Source organism: Scyliorhinus torazame, chromosome 13 (assembly GCF_047496885.1).
Source record: "Scyliorhinus torazame isolate Kashiwa2021f chromosome 13, sScyTor2.1, whole genome shotgun sequence".
In the NCBI taxonomy this organism is placed as follows: domain Eukaryota; kingdom Metazoa; phylum Chordata; class Chondrichthyes; order Carcharhiniformes; family Scyliorhinidae; genus Scyliorhinus; species Scyliorhinus torazame.
In genome coordinates this window covers 73,544,301-73,567,791 of record NC_092719.1, presented here as the reverse complement: position 1 = coordinate 73,567,791, position 23,491 = coordinate 73,544,301, and the positions used below count along the sequence as shown (strand labels likewise).

Here is a 23,491-nt window from a genome sequence, read left to right as displayed (position 1 = left end):
ATTTTTGGAGGTTGGCGTCGTGGTCCTGCTGATCGTGGCCGCAGATGGTTACATTGTCGAGGTACGGGAACGTGGCCCGTAACCCATTTTGATCAACCATTCGGTCCATCTCCCGTTGGAAGACCGAGACCCCGTTTGTGACGCCAAAAGGGACCCGTAGGAAATGGTATAATCGCCCGTCTGCCTCGAAGGCTGTGTACTTGCGGTCACTTGGGTGGATGGGGAGCTGATGGTAGGCGGACTTGAGGTCCACGGTGGAGAAGACTTTATACTGGGCAATCCGATTGACCATGTATATGCGGATATGCGGGGGAGAGGGTACGCGTCTAGTTGTGTGTACCTGTTGATGGTCTGGCTATAGTCAATGACCATCCTTTGTTTCTCCCCTGTCTTCACTACTACCACCTGCGCTCTCCAGGGACTATTGCTGGCCTGGGTTATGCCCTCCTTTAGTAGCCGCTGGACTTCGGACCGAATGAAGGTCCGGTCCTGTACCGTCCTGCTCCTAGTGGCGACGGGTTTGCAATCCGGGGTGAGGTTCGCAAACAAGGACGGGGGTTGCACCTTGAGGGTAGCGAGGCCGCAGATAGTGAGTGGGGGTATGGGGCCGCCGAATTTAAACGTAAGGCTCTGTAGATTACATTGGAAATCTAATCCCAGCAAGGTGGGGGCACAGAGTTGGAGAAGGACATTAAGTTTGTAGTTTTTGAATTCCCTCCCCTGTACCGTTAGGGTAACTATGCAGAATCCCTGGATCTGTACGGAGTGGGATCCTGCAGATAGGCAAATCTTTTGTGCGCTGGGGTAGGTAGTTAAGGAACAGCGTCTTACCGTGTCGGGGTGTATAAAACTTTCCGTGCTCCCGGAGTCGACTAGGCATGGCGTCTTGTGGCCGTTAATTAGGACCGTTGTCGTCGTCGTCTGGAGAGTCCGGGGCCGAGCCTGATCGAGCGAAACCGAAGCGAGCCGTGGTTGTAGTAGTGGGGTGGGGTCCGTTGTTGCCGTCCAAGATGGCGTCGAGGGTGGACAAAATGGCCGCCCCCATGCGTCGTACAGGTCGGGGGCGGTCCAAGATGGCGGCGCCCCTCCTCCCCTCGTGGTGGTCGGGACCCAAAATGGCGGCGTCTGCGGGTCGCACATGGTGTGCTGGGGGGTCTGGGGAGCGCTAGGACCGCGCGGAGTTCCCTCACTGCGAGCACCAGGGCCGCGGGCGCTAGGACCGCGCGGAGCTCCCTCGCCGGGGACAGCGGTGGTCGGGGCCCAAGTCGGCGGCGCCGGCGGGTCAGACGTGGGGCCGCAAGCGCAAGGAGCGCGAGGAGCTCCCTCACCGGGGACAGCGGTGGTCGGGGTCCAAGTAGGTGGCGCCGGCGGGTCAGGCGTGGGGCACGGGACGGGGGTGAGGGTGGCGTTCGGGACGGGAAAAACCACTTCCTCTCCGTGGAGAGTGTTGGCCGGGACCCAAAGCGGGAGCCCCGGCGGCGGGTCGTACATGGACTGGAGGAGGGGGGTTGAGGAGCGTAGGCGGCGTGCAGGGCTCCCAGTTCTCCCGGGACTGCAGTGGTCGGGACCCAGAGCGGCTGCGCCTGCGGGTCGTACAAGGCGTGCTGGGGGGGTTGGGAGGCATAGACTGCTTGTAGGGCTCCCTGTGGCCCCGGGACGGCGGCGACCTCGCGGGATCGGCACACCACCGCATTATGGCCCTTCTTCCCGCAGCTTTTGCAGATGGCTGCGCGGGCCGGACAGCGTTGCCGGGGGTGCTTCGCCTGGCCGCAGAAATAACAGCGGGCGCCCCCGGTGCGACTCGGCGTTTGGACTGCGCAAGCCTGTGGGGTGTCCGGGGGGGGGGGGGGGGTAGGGGGTTTGTCGCGACGGGTACGTACGGGGCCCAATGGCCTGCCGCGCGGTCGGGGCCGTCGGCGCGGATATTACGCGCGGCCACGTCTAGGGAGGCTGCTAGGGCCCGGGCCTCTGAGAGTCCTAGCGACTCTTTTTCTAGAAGTCTTTGGCGGATTTGGGAGGATTGCATACCTGCCACAAAAGCGTCGCGCATTAACATGTCCGTATGTTCGTTTGTATTCACCGACGGGCAGCTGCAGGCTCGTCCCAAAATCAGCAGTGCGGCGTAGAACCCGTCCATCGATTCTCCGGGAGCTTGTCGTCTTGTCGCGAGCTGGTAGCGAGCGTAGATTTGGTTAACTGGCCGAACGTAGAGACTTCTGAGTGCTGTGAACGCCGTCTGGAAATAGTCGGTGTCTTCAATGAGGGTGAAAATCTCCGTGCTCACCCTCGAGTGCAGGACCTGCAGTTTTTGTTCGTCTGAGATTCGGCCTGTGGTCGATCTGATGTAGGCCTCGAAGCAAGTTTGCCAGTGTTTGAAGGCTGCTGCCGCATTCACTGCGTGGGGGCTGATCCTCAGGCATTCTGGAATGATCCTGAGCTCCATAGTCCTTTTTAGGCACGCTTAATAAATTGTAGCGCACAAAGACTCCATGAGACGAATAGAGTGAAGTCGATGAGGCTTTATTAAACGTGTCTGTTCCCCAGCAGCCCGATAGTAAACTGGCATGCGGGGGAAGACACCAGCTTCTTATACTTCGCCTTCAGGGCGGAGCTTGAGGTCAACGGCCAACCAGGACCCGGGATCTGTCAGCCAATGACATTAGGGCTTCCAGTCCCACATGACCCCCAATACATACTACCACACCCACTCCTTCATTCAGCTGAGGAAAGAGCTGCGCTCCGAAAGCTAGCGATTCAAAACAAACCTGTTGGACTTTAACCAGGATTTGTAAGACTTCTTAATGTGCCCACCCCAACGCCAGTATCTCCACATCATTTTTACAAGCACAGATTCCTATTTTCTCAGCTCAGGCCTCTGTTCAGGTCAGCCATTAGCTATTTTTAGAAGCACATTTAAAATATATTATCCACAGCCTTCAAACCTTTTCTTGCCTGGCTGTTCTTTCTCTACCTAACGGAACAAAGATGATTTGTTTCTCACAGAGGAAAATGGAACATTTAGCCATGTGATCTTCAGTCAATGCCACTTTGTTCTCCCACTCCAACAACCTTGAGAAGTACAGAGCACAAGAAATCCCCTTTGCGATCGCACATTATTTTGTTTATAAGGGATGTTAGAAAGTGTAGGAATTCTTAGTGTCCTGAAAACTCTACATGGGAATGGATGGGCATATGGGATTACCTTGGAATTTGTAAAATGCAGGAAGCCATTCGGTCCATCGAGTCTACACCGGCTCTCTGAGAGAGCGCACTACTTAGGCCCACTCGCCCGCCTTATCCCCAGAACCCGACCTAACCCGCACATCTTTGGACACACTAAGGGGCAATTTTAGTATGGCCAATCCACCTAACTTGCACGTCTTTGGACTGTGGGAGAAAACCGAAGCACCTAGAGGAAACCCACGCAGACACGGGGAGAATGTGCAAACTCCACACAGTCACCCAAGGCCAGAATTCATCCCAGGTCCCTGGTGCTGTGAGGCAGCAAATCTAATCACTGTGTCATCATGCTACCCCTATTACTAGTTACAACTGCTGGTTGTGTCATGTTTATAGCCCAGCATGGTTTGACTGACTATTTCCCACGTTGTACTTTTGAAGTAGTAGCACCAAGCTACACTGCTGGCTGTGTACCATAATGATTAAAAGGAGCAGAGCTCAACTGATGGCTGCAAATACAATATCCAGAGCCCTGCTTTTACCAGCTTTCAATTTTTGAATGTGAGAGTTGGTATGTTGCCAAAGTTACGAAGGACAGGTTATCTGTATAAAAGTTATTTCTAAGGGGTGGAGGGGGGGGGGGGGGGATTGTCGAGCAGTCGCAAGGTTAAATATTGCTGTAAAGGAAGATGCATTGTTGAAGCTTTTCATTCTGCATTATCAGGACAAACACAAGAATGCCAAATTTCAAACAATCACACTAACTTGTGCGGTCGGAGAAAAGGATGTTGGAGGCTTGGGAAGTTTATAGTTCCCTGTTGTTTTCCCCATGACAACTCCCCAGCAAATCACAGGCAACATTTCAACAAATCAGCACCCTTTTCTCCTGTAGTAATAATTGTTGTGATCTCTTTGTCCTGATGAGAGCAAGATGTAACCCTTCGGCAACATCCATCGAACCCATCGAACCCCGACAGTGCAAAGCCTGTGATTCAGCCCATCCAGCCGGCACCGACCCTCCAAAAGAGCACCCTCCCTAGGCTCACTCTCCCGCCCTATCCCCGTAACCCCATACATTGATTATGGCCAATCCACCTAACCTGCACATTTTTGGACGGTGGAAACCCACGCAGATAGGGGGAGAACGGGCAAACTCCACACAGTCATCCAAGGCCGGAATCGAACACAGGTCCCTGGTGCTGTGAGGGAGTGGTGCTAACCACTGTGCTGCCCAACATGTCTCCCTTTTCAGCAATATTCAAGTTCTGTGCTACAAGGCAACAATTTTAAAGACTCTCAAATGGAGTCAGGCTGCATGGTCAAGTTGCCCTGATGATACCTTATGGATTCAGGTTGAACCATTGAAAGTAAAAATTGGCACAATTGCTGATTTATAAACCCCACCAACCTACTCATCTGGCATTGCCAGGTCAAATATACCATACATTGATCTCACTGAGCCATTGGTCAACAGGGGCAGTGAAAGTGGGTGCAAGGGATTTGCTCCAGGCCTCTCCTTAATGCGACTTATAGTTGTCGGTAAGCTGGTGCATGGGACATCCTATGTTCTACAGCTTTGAAACATCAGTGAAATGAGGAGGGACTTAATTCAGATGCTGTCCACTGCATGATGCTGAATATATAGACCACTACATGTTAAACTTCTGCCAGCCAGTTGGTGAAGGAGGTGGCCAGAATTCAATCTTTACTCAGATTTAGATTAATGCACAAAGTGAAACATTAAAAATGTATAGCTCCTAATTCTACAACGCAACACTAATTGTCCTTTGAAATGCTTTTGAAGTACAGAAATCAAATAAACAAATTACCTAATGAACAACTTAAAGTAACTGTGGGTAAAACAAACACTTCAACAGAAACTTATCAAACTAATTTTAAATGTCATGACCACGACTGATGATACCAGTTGCAGAAGGCCTCAGGCTCTCACCAGGGGCACCCAACTGTGTTTAAAGCCACAGAGGAGGGGCAGGAATTCAGACTGAACAACCCCCTCAAAAGTCTGCTGCCTGGACCTGATACAGGACCCCTTGGCAAGGCCCAGCAGTAGGCTAGTGAGGATGCCTTCCCATCTGCCTGCCCCACTCCGTATTGCATGGCCAAGATCAGAAGCACAGGGCTGAAGTGAAAAAACAATGTCTACTTCTGTCAATTAAGTTACCAGTTGGCCCCATTTTGAATGCCTGGCTGAGCTCCAAGAATAACTAACACACTCAGCTCTGCAGGCACTGGTTTTATAACTTTTAAGGGAGTGAGAGCTTTGCTTAATTGAGATCTCGAACACATTTGTAAATAAGTGATGTTTTTCCTTTGATGTGGCTTGTGTGCTTATTTACACAAGATTAAGAGGTCTGCAGTGGATAAAAGCTTTGGAAGTTGATACTATGAATGACTGTCCAGATGTGGTCGCACCAACGTCTTGTACAACTGTAGAAAACCCTTCCCTACTTTTAGATTTAATTCCCCTTGGAATGCTGTCCAATTGCAAAGAGAATGGAATATAAAATGGGCAATTTTGCTGGAGATGTACTAGGTGTTAATGAGACGGCATCTGGAGTACTGTGTTTTCTTCACACTTAAGGAAATAATTGCATTATAGAAGCAGTACAGAAAAGGTTCACTCAACTGATTCCTGGCATCTTTTAGAGAAACAAACAGTTTGGGCCTATGCCATTGGAGTTTAGGAGAATGAGAGGTGATTTTATTGAAAAATACAAGACCCTGTCCCTGAGGGGACTGGACAGGGTGGATGCCGAAAGAATGTTTCCCCTTGTGGGAAATCTTGTGAACTCAGCTGCCTACACATTTCCATGTTCTTAAAACTTTTATCTTTGACCATGGGCACCTATCATAATATCCCTATATGTGGCTCAGTGTCAAATTTAGTCTGGGATTGCTCCTATGAAACAGCTTTATGATTTTGGAGTTTTGACCAAGTTAAGGGTGCTATATAAATCATTGATCTCTATTAAGTTGGTATGTTTAGGTGAATAAACAAGACTAGGCCATCCTTAAGCCATTCTGCAATGAAGATCTCCTTTATTTGTTGGTGTTGCCAAAAACGGCAAGTACTTCCTGAACGCCATTGATGCTGGGGGAAACTGGAACTTGAATACCGGGATCGATACTGTTCTGTAGAGGTATGGGGTCAAAACTGGTAAATGCAGCAGCTGAGGAAAAGATCAGCCATGATCTAATTCAATAATGGATCAGGTTTGAGGAGCTGAATGATGTTGCGTTCGTATGTTCCCATTTCCCCAGTTGCTATTTCTGCCAAAATCCTAAAAGGGTTCATGGATATAATATGAGGGAGGACATTGTCTCATTATATTGAAGATTCCACCAACACAATGGCTTCTCAGCCTTTTGGCTAAGATGAGCGTGAGGTCAGGTGTAATGCCTGGATCTGGTACGTCTCTCTTGTACGGACCATGAATTGGATTCAATTTGAATTGGTTTTTGGAGCAGCCAAGGAGCTGGATTAGGGGTTTGCCCCTGTCCACACTCTGAACTGTGGCTTTGCAACTCTGATAAAGTGAGTAAAAAAAAGATTCCACCAATACAACAATGCCTCCTCATTCTTCCAGGAATTGGGACAAACGTTTTCGATTAATCAAAAAAAGCAAAATGATGAATCTCACCAAGTGTTCTTCCTATCAAGGTGTATACACCTATTGAAAGTGATTTCAGCTCCGGCTCATTGCACCTAATAATAAAGAAGAAAAACATTGCAGTCAATATTGAGGCGAGAAATGTGTGTGTATGTGTGTGTGTGTGTGTAAGGCTGTGTAATATTGGGCAAGAGTGGCGGATGGGTGGGTCAAATGTGGGCGCATTATTCGTACACCATTCCAAGGCAGTTTGATTCTGCTTAACTTAAGGCAACAAATATATTAATATTGGTGAATCACCAGCGATAGATTGATTGCAGAGAAAACTCCAATAATAACTAACTGGAGACAAGGAATACTGTACAAAGTTCAAAACTCTAGTTATTAAAAAGAACATTCTCCAATAAATAAGCTCAACACAACATCCACATAAGACTTTGTTTTGCGTATCCCACAGGCAAAGTATTAGTAGATACACAAGAAGTAATCTACCAAGCAGGGCTCCTATAATGGAGGCTTGGTTGATGGGAGCATGGCTCACAAAATTGACTCTACACTACTTACAGCACCAGGTCTAATGACCTCCATCTGATCGAGCGGCAAAATCTCACAAAATACTTTTCAGAATGTAAATCGTGACCATCAGTCGCTGCTACAAGATGAATTTAAATAGCGTAGGGATCAGAGTTCACAATGGACAGCCTTATCAAATTCACAATGGACAGAACACTTATCAAATTGAAATTCATCAGCTCTTTCAATCTCCCTGCTTTTTTTTTTGCAAAGCAGTGAGTCAGGTGAACATTTAACTCTGTGACTCAATATAAACAGAAACTTAAACTATCTTTTTTCAACTGGTCATCAGGCATATATTCCACAGAAGGTAAGTACAGTACCTCTGGTGTGGGCTGTCTGAATAGATTAGGTTTATAGGCATATTTAGAGTGCCCTCTACAATGAACGTGATTGTTCTGAACAATGCTGAAATATACTGAGTCCCAAATTAACAATTTAATGTAATTTGGCTACTTGCGAAGAGCAAGGCAAGCAGAAGTCAGAAAACAAAATTAAATTTTTATTTGGAGGTGGAAAAGAAATCTCGTGGAGGCAATCGGCTGAGATAATGCAGTTTGGAGGACTCAGGAGTAATAGCACCAAAACAAGGAAAAGGATGTGGTAACTGCCATTATTCAGTGCTCTTGTTGCGTCGGGAAAAGGCTGCATCGGCATCATGAATATCCCTCCAATGATGGCGGAGGGCGACCCCATTGGCCAGCGGCGGCGGGATTATCTGGTCAAGGTTTCCCGTTGAGCATACTCCTCGCTGCCACGAAACCCACAGTGGGTGTGCGCCATCGGCGGGTCCGTAAGATCCTGCCCGTAAGAACGGCCAGAAAATCCAGTCCTCTCTAAGTGATCCACAACCGAAAATGGGGCTACCTTGCAGGTCGCGGCAATGGCGATCCGTGCCTGGACACCCAGTTCCCGGCAGTCTACCCGCACGGAGGCCCATCCCCAGTGACCCCCCCCCCCCCCGCCCCGCTATTCTCTCTGGCCTTGACAGATGCAGCCCCCCCTCCTCACAAATCAGCCATGCCAGTGGCAAAACCAGCAGGACCGGCATGGTCACACCTCTGGGAACATGGCCTATCTCTGCCTTCTCCCTCAGCAGCCAGCGCACCAGTTTCCCAAGTTTGAAAACTACAAGGGAATCTCGCCATTGGTAATTCCTCCTGGTGGTGGCAGAGCATTGCGGGATCCCCGGAGAATACCGGGACGAGCCAGTTAATGATATGCCAATGGAAGAGAAATCAGACAAACTTTGGGTGGGATTATCCTCCCCCTCCATGGTACGTGCAGCATAGAATGCATTCATGCCACTGTCGAGACATCGGAGCATGGCATTCTGTCAGGCGCCTGGTGCCGGCCTTGATTTTCGGCTGATGTGTGATTTTCCGCCCCATCATGTTTCCCAGATTCTGGCATCGACCCACCCAATATGTTTTCAGCGCCAGGAGTTAATTTGTCTTAACTTGGGAGATGATGTCATTGCGGGGTGGAGCTAGGCTATTCAGACATTTTGAGAAAGCTTTTGAGCCGAGTTTCTGATCTGGCTACTGTTTAGACAACAAGTAAAGTCTTTTGCTCTCACAGTAAGATAGTTTAAAAAGTTGACAACATTTAAAGCAGTGCAGACTTGTCTGGGGACAAGTAAGAAGCTGAAACAAAACGGTTGAAACAGTTTTGGAGACATTCAGCCAGGGTTCAAACAGGAGCCAAATCTGTTCTGGAAAGCAAGTATTACTTTGCCATTGAGATGTACAATGGATTGAGCGCTGTATGTTTTTCCTTTCTTGTTTAATTGGGACTGGAGATAGTACTTAAGGGTATTGCATTTACTGTTTTGAGTAGTTTTGTTTAAGGGGTAATTGTAAGCTATTTTTGGATATGATGTTAAAGATTTTAATACTGTGTAATAATAAAGTGTTCTTTAAAAATACCAAATCACTAATTTTCATGCGATCACTCACGGAGCAAATTATTCTTTCTGCACAGTCTTACAAAATAAACTAAAATGTTGGGGTTTTGGTTCAGTATCCTAGTCACTGTTGTGGTCTGGTCTGGGATCGTAATATATTTAGAGTCATATTCCTCATAGGCTGCAAAATTCCCACTAACAATAACTGAGAATCAAATTCAACCAGCAAAGAAGTAGTTGAAGGATACGCTAAAATACGAAAATGCTGCAAAAAATGGACTTCCAGAATATGTTACAAACAATCTCATCCTGAGGCAATGCTTTGAGCAACGAAGATGTCTCCTTAGTCATGGGTGACTTTGTAATTTGTAACAAATGGTTGGTCATACCAAGATTCTTCGAATTCAAGATCGAATGCACCAGGGTCATCTAGGCATTATAAAGTGTTATGCTCGGGGAGAAAGTTCAGTCTGGTTGTCAGGGATCTCACAATCATTTGAGGAAATGATTTCAAACTGCATCACCTGTGCAATCCATCGGCAAGAGCAAAATGAACCACTGATGGTATCCTCATTCCCATCCAGACCATGGGAATGTCTCACAATTGACCTTTGAGCTCAGGGGGAAGACCATTTTTACAGCTGTTGATCATTACTCCAGATCGATTGAGGTGAAACGTCTTACTTGTACAACCTCAGAAATAGTCATTAATTCACTAATTCACGGTCCGCGCATGCGCGGAATCACGTCGGCTGGTCCACGCCGAGATCATGCAAGCTGTTCCGCACTTGTGCAAACTCATGCCGGCCCTTTGGCGGCGGCTAGAGTGGCACCAACCCCTCCAGCGTCTACCTAGCCCCCGAAAATGCGAGAGTTCCGCATTTGCGGGGCTGTTGACGCCGGAGTGGTTGGTACCAGTTTTCCCGCCGGCATGGGGCCTTAGTCCCCAGAAGGGAGAATCCTGGCCCATGGTATTCCTGATCTTGTCATTTCAGACAGTAGTCCACAGTTTTAGAAATTTCCAGAAGACTGTGGATTTGTCCTCAATCTTTTTCCTGAAGGAAAAGATCAATAAACAATCCACCAAGCAGCGGTGCCTGATCCATAAAACTGTCAACCACAGGTTAGTGAAATGTTTGCCTCAGTGAAATTGAATGGGAGTTTTGCATCTCAAAGGCTGCCAAGGGATTTTAAGCCCTTTCAGGTGTTCTGGGCTTTCCAGGCATTCTCCGACACGTGCAACAGCTGTTGCTTTAACAACTTTTTTTCTGAGGCATCAGGTGTTAGGAGAAGGAGAAGTTTTCACTTTACTGCCTGGACATTTTCAGACAGAGGATCACTGATTTGGGGGGGGGGGGGTCCGATTTTTGAGCAGGTGGTGTCTGATCACCCTCATGCTTGCATGCTGCGGAGGGGGGGGATTGACCCGTTATTCCCAATGTGCAGGGGTTGGGGGGAAGGGGGGGGGAGGATGCCGGTCTTGTCAAGGGGGGGGGGGGGGAGTGGAAGAATTAGCATTGTGGGGTGGGGGGGGGGGGGGGAGGAGGAGGGGGGCTTGCCATCGGATCTCAGGATCAAACTGTCCACTCAAAATGGCAGTCCGATATCAGGATTCCATTGTATTCTGGCAAGCTCTCCACCATGGAAATATTGGCATTGTTAAGGAGTGAGACTGGCATCTGTGCCCTGCTCCCAGTGCCAGTGGAGACCAGTTCCAGTACTCTGCTGGTGGGAACACTTAGGCTCCAGAATGGAGAATCCCAGTCATGATATCAACTTAGCACTGTTGAGCTATCATTCCACACCTCTTCAGAATGGTTTCACCTTGTTAGAAATTCTGATGTAAAGAGGACTACAGACACATTTTCCTGTTCTCCCACATAAAGATTGAATAAAGACACAAAGCCAGTCATCCCTCCTTACCCTAGGTTGAAACAACTTTGGGGGTATCCCAGCCGGATGAAGACAAATAGAGAGATATCACCTGGGTCAACCTTTGCCTCACCTGGGACTGAATGCAACAACGAGCGTGACACTTGTGGACATATGGGGTTGACTCAGACTGTCAACAGATTGAGATACTCCAGGATTGGTGATCATTTTTGAGAGGTTAAATCCATTTTTTGGCTTGAAGCACAATACAAAATGAGTTTGCTACTGAACAATTAGGCCTAAAGTAGCATTGAGGTTTCAGGTTCCAATACCCAATGGCAAATTCTGAAATGGGAACCATGAAATATGGTCATGCTTGGGGTGGTGGTGGTCAGCTTCAGAAAATGACTAAGGACTGCCGGGTTGGTGCAAAACCCAAGAGGTAGTCAGGGTAGGATATCTGCCACCTCTAGCCATGGTCACTTAGGTATGGGCAACTATTGCTGCCTCAACATCCCAAGGAGAAACAAAAAACAAAAAAAACAACCCATGGGTTGGATTATAGAGTCACTTCCAAAACAGACTGTGTTGTAATAGGGCACCAGTTATTTATAATACAGCCCTCATCACATATAGTCCCTGCTTTTTAGAGGGAGGAAGCGGTCTTTGTGGACAGTAAAAGTGCAATTTCAATAAAAGACAGCGTCAGCAAACTATACAGCTCCCAGCTCCATGTGTATCCATCCTACAGAGGGGAGACACATGGAACTTTGGCAAATGGAGAAAAACACAGTGACATCCTGCAACCCCAGCAATTTTAACATATAATCACACCATTCAGACATAATCTCACTATGTTCCCCATACAAACAGTGCCAGTGCAATTATTCATCCCCTTCACTGTACAGTTAATGGAACACACCAAAGGATAATGAAACCTTTCAATTTTCCTGCAATTAGTGGAGATTTTAAAATGGTAAAGAGAGAGGGGATTAAGACGTTAAGGTAGAAAAGCAGAGACTACTGTAAACGCTTAGCAGGCCAGGCAACATTTGCAGAGGGAGAGACCGAGTTAACTTTTCCCATCTTTGAGAACCCACCAACTTCCAGTGATTGAATTAATCTCCATTTCTCTCTCCACAGATGTTGCCTGTCCTGCTGAATGTTTTATATTTCCATAATTAAGATGACCACACTCAAAATATGACTTATTGAATTGCTTGAAATAACTGAGGCCCTAAGTACAATGTAAGCAGCGCTTTTCAGTGTAAGCAGCGCTTTTGTAATCAACTCCGAGGGCTCTGGTAAATGATTGGCATCAGTCAACCGGTAGAAGTGGCCATCTGTCTCAATCCTAGCCACAATAATTTGTGAGAGCGTACCTGAAACTGGAGAGGGAAGGATCCGAAGAGAAACTTTACCTCAGTAAGATAATGTAACCGGGAACCGCTCCAAGGGAAAATGTGAAAGCATTGAACACGGTGACCACCATGAAGTAAATGAAAGTGTTTCCACATCCATCTCTTCCTGAACACTGCCCCAGAAGGGCTGAGGAATTTCCAGCTGTAAAGGCAGAAATGCAGCTACAGTTGTGGAACACCTGCGCAGAGAAAAACAAAACAAGAAGAATCAGCCCAAATTCACAAAAAGCATTTCTATCGGTCTTGAGGTGTTTTTGGAATTAGAGGAGAAGTATTTTTCAAATAAAAGCTAGTGTGGGTGGAAAACATGGAAATATTTTCTGTCCCACACCAACATTCATCACGTTCCATGAATCGAGAATTATTTAAACTTGCAAACGTACAAAATAGCTGTAGGCCAATCAGCCCCTCAAGCTTGCTCCGCTAATCATTAAGATCATGGCTGGCCTGTTTGTGTTGATTTCCACATTCCCATCTATCCATAGTAACCTTTGATTCACTTGCCTAACAAGGGGGGAGGATAGGAGGTGGGTGGGGAGGGAGGCTGAAGACTGTTCGACATGGCACCACATTGCCCATCAAGGTGTGAGCCACTTTGAGGCTTAGTGACTTGACAATGAGGCAGAACGGTGGCGGCAGAGGAAGGAGAGGCACTGGTAACAGACTGAAATAGTGTGGTATTCCCAGGAGTTGAGTAGTATATTTAAATATTAAAATGAGGCTGCACGCCTCAAGTATTACTTGCTTTACATGTTTAACCTTGGCTGGCAGGATTCCACCGGTTTGGGAAACCTGGCAACTTAAGGGTCAGTGCCCTTACAGCACAGCTTGTGGGTCAGGAGCAAACATGGAAACTTACAAAATAGGAGGAGGGCAGGATGTGTAGGCCATTCAACCCCTCGAGCCTGCTCCCCCATTCAATATGATCATGGCTGATCCTCTGTATCAACTCCATACTCTCACTCTCTTCCCATAACCTTGGGCGCCTTTAAAATCTAGAAATCTATTTCCTTCTTAAATATATTCAGTGACGTAGCCTTCACAGCCTTCGGAGGTGGGGAATTCCACAGGTTCGCCACCCACCAAGTGAAGAAAGTTCTCTTCACCTCAGTCCTAAATGTCCTACCGTGTATCCTGAGACTGTGCCCCTTTCTTTTAGAAGCAGCATCATCCTTCCATCTTGTCTTTCTAGTTCTGTCAGAATTTTGTATTTCAATGAGATCCTCTCGCATTCTTCTAAACTCCAGCGAGTACTGGCCTAGATGACCCAATCTCTTCTCAGACCAGAGTAAGGACAGTGAGAAATAAATGTGTTGCCCTCAACTTCCGGCCCACTAAACATACCCATTTCCCGCCCACCATCACGTGCATCCCCCACTCCACTTTGCGACTCCCCAGGTTCTGCAACCCCATCCAAATCAGCATTCAGACCTCAACCATCGCAAATTCCATTTTCAAGATCAGAACCCTTCCTCCCCGTGAACAGGAGGGACCGGGGGGGGGAGGGAAGCACCGAGCAGGAGGGAGGAGGTCAAGGGAGGTGACGAGTGAAGCAGCAGTTTGTTTTTTGACAAAAAGAACTCGTGTGTGAAAGATTCGCAGACCGCCCAGGGGCGAGAGGTGGAATTTTCAACAGGAGGCTGCAGGCAAGGGCCCCTGGGAGATTCTAGAAGGTACTAGGGGCTTTTCACAGTAACTTCATTGCAGTGTTAATGTAAGCTGACTTGGGACAATAAAGATTATTATATTATTCTGAGGTGGAGATAGTATGGACAACATTGAAGGAAAGATGGGCGTGGCCAACATTGTGGCGAAGGGGTTGGTCCCCTGTCAGTGGGTGAAGGGTTGCTCAGTGAAAGGGAGGCCCAGAACACTCCTACTCTTGCTCACCAACATAGGGAAAAATAAATGTATATATTTATCTTTTGGGGCCCTTGTGTCCAGAATTGGGCTCTGCCTGACAGTAGTCCTCAAACTGCCACTTCGTCCCTCTCAGGCCTCAGCTTAAAAATTGCAGCTCACTTCCAAACAACATTGTCAAACCCAATCTTGACTTCAATGCCTTCTTGTGGATTTCCTGTTCAAAAGAGCAGGTTAATGTGTGGACACTGTGCACAGGAAGCAGGGTCAGTGGGCGGGTCAGTAACAGCTGTTACTTTAACTTCCCCCTTGGTCAGATTTGGCCAGGCGCAGACAGTTTAAATTGGACTCCGGTCTCTGTAGATTTATATTGAATTCACTGCACTTCAGAAGCAGGCGCTGCCCTCTGGTTTGACTATTTTGGACAAGGTTAAAAAGTTGGGTGTGGCTTCTATTATTCTCATAGGAAAAGCAATCGTATCACCGATCGACTTTTTCTTCCATGGTGATGTGATGTTCAACTGTTTGGTGCTTCATTATGGGTGTCTGTTGACTGCTGATTTAATGGTTAGTAAGACTGGGTGTGGTGATTGAGAAAGAGAAACTAAACTGTCGGAAACGTTAAGCATCAAGCACGAGTTTATTATGGATGGGCAGAATCCTCCAGCCCTTCGCGCAGGTGGGACCTTCCAGTCCCACCAAAGTCAACCCCTGTCGTCGGGGAACAGGCGAGGAATGTAAATCACCACAGAATTTGGATGCACTGTAGACACTGCCAGCAGCCACCAGCGAGCCATCTTCGCCATGGGAAAACCAGAGGGGCGGGGCGGGGGGGTTGGAAAATCCCATCCAGGCATCAAGCACTCGTTTTCAAATTTGGAAGATGGAAATTAACCAAAACTCTCATCCAGTTCTATATTTATTAAGGTTCCTTGTACCATTAACATTCATCCTAATATTACATTGCAGTGCTAATAAGCACATGGTTCCCTGGAACTTGCTGGAAATATTTTGGATTAACTGACACAGATTACAGAATGATATGAGAGAAGCAGATTGTACCCAACTGTTGAGGGGACAAGGGCAAAAGGCCATAGAGAGCAGATTAAATGGAAGAGATTGAGAACAGATTTCTTCACTGAAAGGTCTGGGAGGAATTAAATTGCAGTGTCCAGTGGTTGAGACAGAAACGGTCAACATTCAAGATTAGAGTGGACAAGTGGATGAAGGAGGGAGTGTTGGAGGGGATACGGGAAATGCGACTGGAATTATGTACCATGCTGTTTGGGGTGTAAATGCCAACACGACTGGTCAGTCCATTCCTGTTCTCTAACCACAACTGTTCGAAAACCACAATACAGAAATCAAAATCTCTTACTGTATCTCTCCCTGTTCCAGTAGATGCTTTACAACCAGCGAGACATGGTGAAACATACGTGACCCCAGTACCGGCACAAACCGGCTCCCACTGTGTCCGTGGGCAAAAACAGTGCGCATTACAGTCATGATGTAGAGCACTTCCTTCATAGGAGACCTGTGGAGCACTGGGAAACAAAGACAAGAAATGTTCATAGAGTCATACATTAGAGAAGGTAGTTATTCAGCCCATTGTATTGATGTTGGCCCTTTGAAAGGGTTATCCAATTAGTCTCACCTCCACCCTACCCCAACGCCCCAACAAGCACCCCAGACCCCTTCCCCTTAACATTGCATATTGTTTCCCTCCAGGTACTTGCCTAATTTTCTTTTGGAAGCTCCTATTGCATTCACTTCCTCCAGCCTTTCAGAGATTGCTTCTCAAACAGTAGCAATTCAGTGAAAGGAAATGTCTCCTCATTTCCCCCTGTGATTCCTTTCGAAGATTTATAGTAAGACTCTGTCCCCAGGTTTCTGATCTTCCTGCCATTGGAAATTGCTTCTTCCAATTTACTCTTCAAAATCCCTGAATTTTCAGAGGTTGTTGTGAGAGATGATCTGGATTGCTTTATTTTCTAACCATCTTCAACAAGGGTCAATATTTACAAAACTATTGGTACCACAGGAGAAGGAGGCACAAAGAAAACTCCTCATCAAGTACCTGACCTTTGGGCACACCATTCTGACTAAAAGGAGAAACGCATGCCATTTTCCTGTCCTCTATTATTTGCGTCCCTAATGTGATGAATGTAGGAGATGTTTCAGTTTGGTCCCGCAAGGTTCTCTCTCCAAAGATTCTGCACAGAGAAATGCAAGTAAGACCCTGGTTGTTAACTTTATATATGAGTGATATTTAATATATATTGGTGTGCTTAATTGGAATATAGTGGCAGGTTTAGAAAGTGTGACTTCTTTTACAGAAGGACCATTGTAGCTGTTAACTGCAAAGCAATTTCTTTGTTGCTAATGTGGTTCATTCTGTGATTAAATTAAAGTTTGTTTCAATATAAAAGACGTTTATTGGTCAGTGTTATTACTCCTGCGGCATAGTAAAATTTAATTAGTTTTACAAACTGAAAATAGTTGGGTTCTCGTTCAGGATCCTAATAAAATTGGGGGTTCTTCCGGCATCCTAAAACTGGAAATTGTGTATGTTGCAATCATACGAAGAAGAATACCTTTCAATTTGGAAATTATGCCACTGGTTATCATGGTAACAGTGCCAGAGGGCATCTTGGCAAATGCAAGGATCAGATACCAGTAGACATGAGATCCAAATTATCATTTTAGGACCCCTGCCTCAGCAGGAATTCTAATCAACTGGAGAATTATCAACACACCATACAATGCACAACATTCCCAAAATATTAAATGGATTCTTCCACTAACATCTTGTCTGTCTTTTCTTTTTAAAAGAGTGACACCCAAGGGGATTCTAAATGATTGATACCATCAAGTGAAACAAACTTACCCCTCATAGGAGATGGTTAAACCAGCCACACGCGAGTTCTCACAGCCCATTCCAAAATAGGAAATTGTTAATAACCATCCCAAGACTGCGCATCCAATGGACAACTTCGCTGCTTGAACAATAGTTAACTTGAACCTTTTCATCACATACCCACCCAAGAAAAATCCAAGGCAAACTGCAGGGATATTTATGAGACCTGGAGGAGCAGAAACAGTGGATCATCAAATCACTTCAGATCAAGTGAGGAAAATATAGAATTTGACATGATGGAAGGAGGCCACTCAGCCCATCATGTTGGTGCTGGCCCACTGAAGGAACTATTCAATTCAGCTCAGTTTCCGCCCACTCTTTTCCCACAGCCCTGCACATTTCTTCCTTCAAGTATTTCTCCAATTCCCTTTTGAAAGTGACCAATTAACCTGCATCCATCATCCTTTCACATAGAACATTTCAGATCATAAGAACACCAGGAGAGTCCTCTCCCACCTCCCCCACCCCCACCCTCACACGCCCCCTCCCCCACAGCCACCTTTTAAACAAATATCTCATCTCCTTCTATGGGTATTTTGGCAGTACACCAAGATTATTTATTCATTTGTTCTGACTCCTGGAATAGTGCGCAGTCAATTCCAACCCCACTTGACCCAGAGTTGCAACACAATTGAAATTAATAAACATTCCTTAGAAACATACCTGAAGTCTTGAGCCCAATAACTACAGTTACCAGGTTTGTAAATTCAAACCATTAATTTTATTAATAAGTGACTATAATTAAAAATGCAGCAACTACAACTAGTTAATTATTAACCAATTCCTAATCCCCACCCCCACATTTAAACTCTCTCCAACCTTTACACACATACAAGACAGACAAACGCAGAGGAAAGAGGGGTGTAAAATAATAAGTAAAGTAAAAAATATAAGAGTCTTTGTTTCAGATGGATGTTTGTAGCACACCTTCCTCGAGATTTTCACTGTTGATTCATTCATTCAGGTTCTCTGTAGGTTCAGAAATACAACAGCTCACAGCATTTCTGGAGAGTGAGCGAGAGAGCGCCAGCAAAGAACGTGCGAGCATGAGAGAGAGCGAGTTAGCGAGAGACAGAGCAAGGTACAGAGCAAGAGACAGAGCTAACATAGAGCTTCTTCTTCCTTAGCATCTAGGACCCAACTCTGCTTTCCTTAGATTTCTGGAAGTCATCCCATTCAGGCAGGATCGAATCACCACCTGTTACCAGACAGATTGTGGCCTTGTGGCCACTTCATTGGCGGCAGCCAACCAATCAAACCGAGCCCCCCCCTCATTTCTCAGGTGCCACGACGTCAAAGTTCTATTCTCAAAAACTATCACAACATACTATGTTGCGATTTTTTATTTCCTCATTCTCTGCTGCTGGACACATGTCCATTAAGCATCCATGGATCAAAATTATAATGGCAAAAAAATAAAGGGAACATAAGGGAATCCATAGGAGCACATTTCTCATCACCTGCTTCAGAATTGGCTGCTCTGCAGAACCCCCATATGTCAATCGGAAATCCAATAGCTTCAGGTCATGTGCTTGTGTTATCTAAGCAGAACATGAAGCTAACAAATCATTTATCTTCACCAGAGTGGTACTTTCAATCCAGATTACAGTCCATAAATCCCAGAGCCACTGGGTCATAGATGAGAGTAACAGTTTTTTGAAAACATTTTACACACAGCAATTTTGTCGTGGGATGTGGGTATCGCTGGCTGGGCCATGCCTAATTACCCTTGAACTGAGTAGCTTGTTAGGCTATTTTAAAGGGCATTTAATAGTCAACCACATTGCTGTGGGGGGTCAGGAGTCACATGTAGGCCAGACCAGAGTAGGATGGCAGATTTCCTTCCCTGCAGGTCATTAGTGAACAAGTTTGTATTTTAAAAAAATACAAATTGACTACAAAGTACAAAAAATACAAAAATAAAAACTACAAATAGTTTCATGGGTTTTTAATTCCAGATTTTTATTGAATTGAAATTCCACCAGCTGCTGTAGTGGGATTCGAACTAGTGCATTACTCTGGGTCTTTGGATTACCAGGCCAATGACAAGACCACTATGCCACTGTCTCCCCAATATGGCACGTGTGTCTCACATGCTAGGCTTTCCTCATTCTTCTGCAGTCTCTTAGGTACAACTACTTTGCTATTTGGAGGACACAAGAGGAATACAAAATCTCTGCTCTGCTCCCAGACACATGGGGTAAGGAACGTGTGGATTCAACAATTCGGTCCCAAGTGATGAGTCAATGTTATTGGCTGAAATTCATTTATTTTCTTCACCATCCTCTAGTAATTTCAGCTGGGGAGCAAATTCCAGCAGCTCAGTTAATTTTTGTTTCCCGAGCTAACTCTGTGGTACTTATTACAAAATCCCTCCTTCACAGCTGCAGGTTGTGTTTGTTACTTGCTCCTGCTGGTGGCTGCTAATGCCTGGAGGCTGCTGTTGCTGTTTCCTTCTCTTTCTGTAGCCGTAAAGAAGGACAATTTTTCTAAGATATCTGGGTCTTGGAACACCGGGCTCAGGGGGATCCATGAGTCAAGAAGGTTTGAGAGCAAAAAGACGCTGCAGGACCTCGTTCGTGACCTTGATCCAAATGGGCCACCTGATGAAGATGTTGAAAAAATGCTTTCACAGATCGCTGATGCTTTTGTTGCTGGTGTGGTGAGTGCTGCATGTAATTGGCACGTCACCGTGGGTTAAACACACTGGAAGTCAAAGATGTTCAACTGCACCTTGAGCGCCAGTGGAATATGTGGCTGCCAGGATTTGGTTCTGGTGAGATTGGCCATGTGGGAGGATGTGTACAGCTGCGGGTCCTGGATGGAGAATGACACGGATACGTGGATACATTGATGGACAGATCATTTCGACGACAAAGTTCTAGACAAAGCACTGTCATAATATGCACCCATGCACATCATGAGGTAAAAGCAGGCAGTGACAGACACCCAGGTGAGCCAATCAACATACAGAACAGAGCACAACCAATCACCAGACAGAACACCAGAGGGGGGGCTTCCAACTATAAAACACACGAGGCATCAGCACTCTGCCTCTTTTCACTGGTGAGACTGTAGTGACAGTCAGGGTGTACATATCAGTCAACATCTTCTACACGTGGATCAGAGTTAGCCTGGTCTAGATAGCTAAAGTTTGTCATAATATACACATAAGTATATGATGGTGCAGAGACAGACACTGACTGACACACTGAAAGACCAATCAACACACAGAACACAGCAGCCAATCACCAGACAGGACACGGCCACGATATAGCCAGAGGGCACTAGTTTTCCTGCTCATTCGGGATGCAGCATCTGAGACAGCCAGAGCCCGTGATCAGTAACACGAACATCTCCCATGTGCTAGCAGTATAGTCTGGTCAGGTTAGCCTCAGGTCTCCAGTCAACCTAACGTAGTGTCAACCCACAGTGCAAGTATGTTTAGCAGCTCATTGCTAAATAAAATAGAGTTGTACTTCTACAAGTGTTGGTAGCCTGTCTCTCTCACTGAACTGGTAAACGCAGTCCTCGCAGACCCAGCATACCCAACACATCAGATTTAGTTTACTTAGAGAAGTAGAGAATCAACCCACAGGCAGCTATGTGCTTTGTTACAGAAGTTCAATAAATCTTATTGAACCAATGCCTACGTTTGGTGTACGCTTTATCGTTTATCTGCATCGTGTTGCAGTCCGTGTTACCCCAGGGTGAATAACACGACATGATACCAGGAGTGGCTACTTCATCTTAGTCATTTACCTTCAAGAATTCACTGACGACCAGATCCAGGCAGCTCTGGATCTCCGGAAACCTTGGCACCAACTGGCGGGTATTCAAGCAGAAATTAAGTCTATACATTGAGGCCTTAGGCCTCGAATGTGCGTCCGATGCCAGACAAATCGCGCTGCTACTATCGACTGTGGGGGACCAGGCCACCCAAATCTTCAATTCGCTCACTTTTGCCAACGGCGAGGACAAGACCAAGGTCCAGACCGTGTTAGACAAATTCAACAGTCACTGTGAAGTCGAAACGAACGAGAGCTTCGAGCGCTATGTCTTCCAGTAGTGCCTTCAGGGTAAGGATGAGTCTTTCCAATCTTTTCGCACTCATCTTCGCATTCCAGCGCAATCCTGCAAATATGGTGACACCGCTGATTCCCTCATCAGCAATCAGATCGTGTTTGGCGTCCACTCCGACGCCCTGCGGGAGCAGCTCCTAAAAATAAAAAATATGACCCTGCCAGTAGCCATCGAGACATGCAAAGTCCATGAACAGGCGAAAAGTTGCTACTCCCGCCTTCAGTCGGCAGAGCAGGACCAACTTGACTCCCACGAGGCTGAGAGTGTGCAGGTCATCGCCCGAATGCGGCGCCTGAGCATCGACAAAGGCAGCCATTTTGCGTGCTTTTCCAGGGGTCCCACACATGCGTACCATGGTTGGGAGAACGAAGCGGCCGAAGACCACACTGCGCAGGTGCATGCGGCGCCTGACCGCACTGCGCATGTGCGACGACGCATGGAGCGTTACGACGTCGACGTGATGATGTGCCCGAACTGCGGCACCGCCCATTTAAAGTGGCAATGCCCTGCAAGAGGCAGGCGCTGTCTAAACTGTAAGGAGTCTGGCCATTATGCGGCCTTGTGCAGGTCTGTACCTCCGATAGGGGGCCAGTGATCCCAGTTCCAACGCAGACGAGTTCGAAGTGTGCAGCAAGGGCTGCTGGATTTGGAACCTGATCCCGCCACGGATCCAGAGGACGACTGCCTGGAGTCCCCATATCGAGTGGGCATCATTATCATGCATGACAAGGCCTCCTCACATTCAGCAACACACACACCCATCCTCAATGTGGATTCTGCGGACGGGTGGCGTGCCACAGTACAAGTCAACCATTGCAGCATCCGGTTCAAGCTGGACACCGGTGCTTCGGTCAATCTAATATCCCGAGCAGATCTTGCTCGTATCCAAAGGCAGCCAACAATTCTTCCGCCGGCCTGCCAGTTGCTTGACTATAATGGCAATGCCATCACTGCGTTAGGGTCCTGTCGCCTGCAGGTATCCAACAAGGCCATCAAGGCCACTTTGCGGTTTGAGATTGTCAAGCCCAGCAAGGCTTCTCTGCTTGGTGCCCATGCAAGCTGCTCCATCTCGTTCAGCGTGTACATGCCATGTCCTCTGCCAACTGCACTCTTCAGGCCGACATTGATGAACTACTATTGCAATATCCAGATGCGTTCAGTGGGACGGGCACGCTGCCCTACCGCTACAAAATTTTGCTCAGGCCTGATGCCGCACCTGTGATCCATGCACCACGCCAGGTGCCGGCTCCTCTGAAGGACCGTTTAAAGGCACAGCTGCAGGAGCTCCAAGATCAGGGTATAATATCGAAGGTGACGGAACCAACTGACTGGGTCAGTTCGATGGTCTGTGTAAAAAAGCCCTCTGGAGAACTGCGCATTTGTATCGATCCCAAGGATCTGAACCGTAACATTATGCAGGAACACTACCCGATCCCGAAGCGGGAGGAGCTGACAAGTGAGATGGCACATGCCAAATTCTTTACAAAGCTGGATGCTTCGCGTGGATTCTGGTAGATACAACTGGACGAGTCCAGCTGGAAACTCTGCAAGTTTAATACACCTTTCGGAAGGTATTGTACCGCATGCCGTTTGGTATTGTTTCGGCCTCTGAAATCTTTCACAGAATAATGGAACATATGCTAGAGGGCATTGAGGGTGTGCGGGTTTATGTTGATGATGTCATCATATGGTCCACAACCCCAGAAGAACATATTTCTCATTTGCAACAAGTCTTCAGACGCATACATGCCAACGGCCTGAAGTTCAACAAAGCCAAATGCTCCTTTGGCACGTCATCAATTAGGTTTCTGGGTGGTCAAATATCCCAGCAGGGCGTGCAACCGGACTCGGACAAAGTCAAGGCCATCAACACCATGAAGACCCTAGAAGACAAAAAGGCGGTACTCCGCTTCCTGGGTATCGTAAAAAAATTTTGGGGGGTGGGGGGAGTTCATTCCCAACCTCGCATCACACACCACGGCTCTCAGGCATCTGGTGAAGAAGTCCACTGCCTTTCAGTGGCTACCCGCACATCAAGCAGAGTGGC

At 46.9% G+C, this 23,491-nt stretch overlaps 1 protein-coding gene across 3 annotated transcripts in view; it reads right to left on the bottom strand.

The window, feature by feature from the left end:
* LOC140388106 (solute carrier organic anion transporter family member 1C1-like) overlaps positions 1-23,491 on the bottom strand; it is a 105,600-nt gene that overhangs the window by 11,304 nt on the left and 70,805 nt on the right. For all 3 annotated transcript variants that reach the window (XM_072471759.1, XM_072471761.1, XM_072471760.1), the window contains exons 10-13: positions 17,332-17,527; positions 15,823-15,988; positions 12,585-12,763; positions 6,843-6,907 (exon numbers count right to left, since the gene is read on the bottom strand). In XM_072471759.1, coding sequence (XP_072327860.1) covers positions 6,843-6,907; positions 12,585-12,763; positions 15,823-15,988; positions 17,332-17,527 — 606 coding nt within the window. The remainder of the gene's footprint in view (positions 1-6,842; positions 6,908-12,584; positions 12,764-15,822; positions 15,989-17,331; positions 17,528-23,491) is intronic.